General features: G+C 40.4%; 1 protein-coding gene across 1 annotated transcript; it reads left to right on the top strand.

Annotated features, from left to right (window-relative positions):
- Window positions 1–298: 298 nt before the first annotated feature.
- Window positions 299–3,649, top strand: LOC148342385 (uncharacterized). The gene is made up of 2 exons (XM_088288787.1): window positions 299–436; window positions 2,154–3,649. The coding sequence occupies exons 1-2, from the start codon at window positions 313–315 to the stop codon at window positions 3,125–3,127; spliced, it is 1,098 nt and encodes a 365-aa protein (XP_088144913.1). The 5' UTR covers window positions 299–312; the 3' UTR covers window positions 3,128–3,649.
- The last annotated feature ends 286 nt before the right edge of the window (window positions 3,650–3,935 follow it).

Genomic DNA, 3,935 nt, shown 5'->3' with positions numbered 1-3,935 from the left:
GCGCGCAGCTTCCGAAGGACCTCGACCACATCCACCGACCCGTCTACACCGAAATAAAAACAGCCACCGCTAAATTCTTCTGATTTAGTGTGGAACTGACTGTAATTTTCTCATCGGATGTCCAGTGCTACTCTAAAGGACTACGACATAATACATTAAGTCTTTGTGTCCCGATAACCTCATCTTCGCGCGTTGATGCTTTTCGGCGTAGTTAGCTTAGCTTGTTAGCTAGCTAGCCGCTAACGAAAAGAGGCACATGACTCATCGTCAAGCAGAGATCAAGTGTGGATTTTTTGGAATTATCATTTGAAAATGTGTGCAAAAACGACACCCAAGTACGAAGAGGAACTTTGTGGAATAAAAGAAGAGAACGAGCAACATCTTCAACTGCTGGACGAAGTTTGCAACAAGCCTCGTGTTGTGCCACACAAAGCAGGTTTGTACACGTTTTACTCTCATTTGCTTTGTTAAGAACGACTTTCTATCGTTAAAAATATGCATCACAACATTAAGTTGTTTGGGGAAATCGTTCAAGGTTATTGCCGTTTTATTTTTAAATATTGCCTTTTACTTGTCGGTTTGCTGAACATTTGTTTATGCCAAACGAAATCAGTGCAGAAAATAAATGCCAAAGAATAACCAATAGTGGGGGGTGAACTCCATGTTTTTCCCAGTATAAAATTTGAACTCGTTTAACATTTTACATTTTCTGGGTTTTATATCTTGTTCAAGCAAGTCCTGACGGAAGGAATTCTGCTCGACTCTAAAAAATGTGCACACTGCGGCGAAAACATCAATGGCGGATGATCAATTTTAGTGGATAAAACACAAAATATTAAGTTTTTTTTTTTTAAATCAAGTACGTATTGGTTTTATTTATTTATTTATTAACTTTGTACTGGCTTCGTCGGGTGAGAGTCAATGAACCTCGGGTGGCCCTGCACTGTTTTGTGCACATGTGCGTAGATTCACCCCATCCAAACATTTAAAATACATTGAATGCATCCATCCAGGGTTGCACGGATCTCATCAGTGAACAAGCGCATGCTGCAAGGAATGCATCTGCATCTTTGGCTTACTATGGGCTTAAAAAGGGAGTACGCCACAACCCCCTTTTCTACCAACAAGGCCAGGAACATTTAGTTCCTGGTCATAAAGTTCCTGTGGCTCAGGTGGTTTGCATCTCCCCCGCAACTCATAGTTCCTGGTAATTTATGCAAATGACAATGTTGTGTTACTTTGTTACTCATTACTGACACCCTACGGCTGTTAAGCATCATTGCGGTTACGAAATAATTCAGTGAACTCTTAAAATATTTTGGTGTATCTTCGTCAAATTTGAATACATATTGGATAACTTTAAAATATACCGTCATTATTCAAATATGTCAACATGAAAGTCAGCGTGAAAGTGTTGTTGCTTAATGCTTATGTGTAGGAATCTTTACTCTTCAAACGTAAATTTGTTTTAAAATTTATTTAGAAACAGAAATTTTATAAATATAAAAAGGTATAAATATAAAAAGGGTAATGTCGGAACTTACTCGCAGGATAAATGTCATTTTGGGTAAAAAAAAAAAAAAAAACCCAAACGTAAATCATGCAATAAATAGCGACTCTGATGCCAGGGCCCCTTTAATTCTTTTAGGGATCCCGATTATAATGGAAGCAAAAATACCCACGATGAAACTTTCTCTAAATGCAAAATGAAATAATTGTAAACATATTTCACTTGAAGGATTCCTATTTTATCGATGTCATTATGTTGCGATGGCCCCCAGTGGCCCCCATTAATAAGTTAGGGTCCCACAACAGGTGTTCCATCAGACGCACACAATAGCCTGTGTGTGCTAACTTCAGCTAGCTTCCAGAAACGTCTGTGACTATGTCAGGAATGAAATCGGGCATCAGCCGCAACGTGCTTCCTTTTTAAATGCTCGTTTATCACTGTTGTTGTGCTGCTAAAGTGAGGTTTACATCGTAGGACGTAATTTTGTGAAATGCCCCCATGGTCCGGTCCAAGTTGGCGTCGCACGCATTGCTCCGTGTGCGGCAGGCACAAGTCAAGGTAGCACGGGAGAAACAATATCAGACAAAGTTGCCACATGAGGTTTGACTTGACCAAACCAAATTTGTCTTTTTGTGTCCTACAGACGCCAGACAAAATGATCTCCGTTCTGTGAAAGAGGAGCCAGACTGGACTCACATCAAAAAGGAGGAGGAAGAGGAGGAGATCAACAAGTCACCAGTGAACATTGTCCCTATAAAGACTGAAGATGAAAACAAGGATGAGAGTGAGGACAACAGAGGGGCGGAGCCTACAAGCAGCAGTTCAAGTCATCACGTGACAACAGAAGGTGATGAAGACCACTGGGGGCCATCACAAGCACATAATGAGGACACATTATCAGACGATGATGATGATGATGATGATGATGGGCCAGCCAAAGGCGAAAGGGCATGTCACACTGACTCATTATCTTCAAAGTTGTCTTTAAAAGGGCACAGAAAAACACACAGTGGTGAAAAACCTTTTTCTTGTTCAGTTTGTGGCAAAAGCTTCTCTCGAAAGTCTCATTTAGTAAGGCACACAAGAACGCACAGTGGAGAAAAACGTTTTTCCTGCTCAGTTTGTGGTAAAAGCTTCTCTCAAAACTCAACGTTAACAAGCCATGCAAGAACACACAGTGGAGAAAAACCTTTTTCCTGCTCAGTTTGTGGCAAGAGTTTCTCTCAAAATTCAGGTTTAATATACCACAAAAGAATACACAGTGGAGAAAAACCATTTTCCTGCTCAGTTTGTGGCAAAAGCTTCTCTCAAAAGTTTGATTTAACAATCCACACAAGAAAGCACGGTGAAGAAAACCCTTTTTCTTGCTCAGTTTGTGGCAAAAGCTTTTCTTTTAAGACAAATTTAAAAACACATACACGATTACACACTGGAGAAAAAACTTTTTCCTGCTCAGTTTGTGCCAAGAGTTTCTCTCAAAAGTCGTATTTACGACGCCACACAAGAACGCACAGTGGAGACAAGCCATTCAGTTGCAGCGTTTGTGCTAAAAAATTCTCCACTCAACGGAGTGCTAAGAGACACGATTGTGCTGGTGAGAATTGCAGCGATCCTTGAAGCTTAAAAAAAAGACAACAAAAAACTGAAGGAACTGACTCTTTGTGGTAAGATGAAAATTTTGATTTTGAATAAAATATGATACAGTGGAACCTCGGTTCTCGACCATAATCCGTTCCTGAACCCTGTTCGAAAAGCGAATTGTTCGAACACCGAAACCATTCCTTTGCTGCTTGCACTGACTTTCTTTGGAGGCATGATTCGGGGCTAAAACACTTCGTACACCTATATAAAACGCGAGAGCAAAACGCAGCACGTCCGCACGCAACAACAGTTGGTCACAAAGAGAGCAAGAGAGCGATCTACACCCGTACGCCGCTCAGCATCCCACCCTCGCGTACGCACTCACGCGTCATACCGGCATTCGAACTCCGAGGTTTGTTCGAACTGCGAAGCAAGAATTTCTCTTTTTTTTTGTTCCAACTCCGATTTGTTCGACCTCAGAGTCGTTCGAGAACCGAGGTTCCACTGTATATTGAATTTTGCAAAGCTTTTTTTTTACATTAAAGCCAATGTGATCCGTGCCAGAAGAACCATCATGTCTGAGTGATGATTTTTTTTTTTGGTTTTATATCAAACATTAAAAATGAAATTAATTGCCTTTGCCAAGAAAAACATGTGTTATCATTATGCTTTTCAGTTGTCTTTTTAATCGTACTTAATGGAAAAGGTGTGAGAAGAAACTGTGCTCATGAAATCGCTGCCTTCTACAATCATCAATAAAATGACTTGTTCCACTTGCTCAACTGGCCTTCATTACGCTGTGTGAAAAGGTGAAAAACTGAACTAGAAGTTGAACTATAAAAAG

The sequence above is a fragment of the Idiotropiscis lumnitzeri genome, chromosome 2 (genome assembly GCF_059441095.1).
Source record: "Idiotropiscis lumnitzeri isolate Australia: NSW breed Sydney's pygmy pipehorse chromosome 2, RoL_Ilum_1.0, whole genome shotgun sequence".
Classification (NCBI taxonomy): Eukaryota; Metazoa; Chordata; class Actinopteri; order Syngnathiformes; family Syngnathidae; genus Idiotropiscis; species Idiotropiscis lumnitzeri.
The sequence above is the reverse complement of the archived record's forward strand: the minus strand, read 5'-3'. Positions and strand labels throughout refer to the sequence as shown.

Excerpts from the sequence above, each read along its gene's own strand:
- LOC148342385 (XM_088288787.1), top strand. The coding sequence starts at position 313 with ATGTGTGCAAAAACGACACCCAAGTACGAAGAGGAACTTTGTGGAATA. Across the intron at positions 437-2,153 it reads TGTTGTGCCACACAAAGCAG|ACGCCAGACAAAATGATCTC; the intron begins GTTTGTACACGT and ends TGTGTCCTACAG.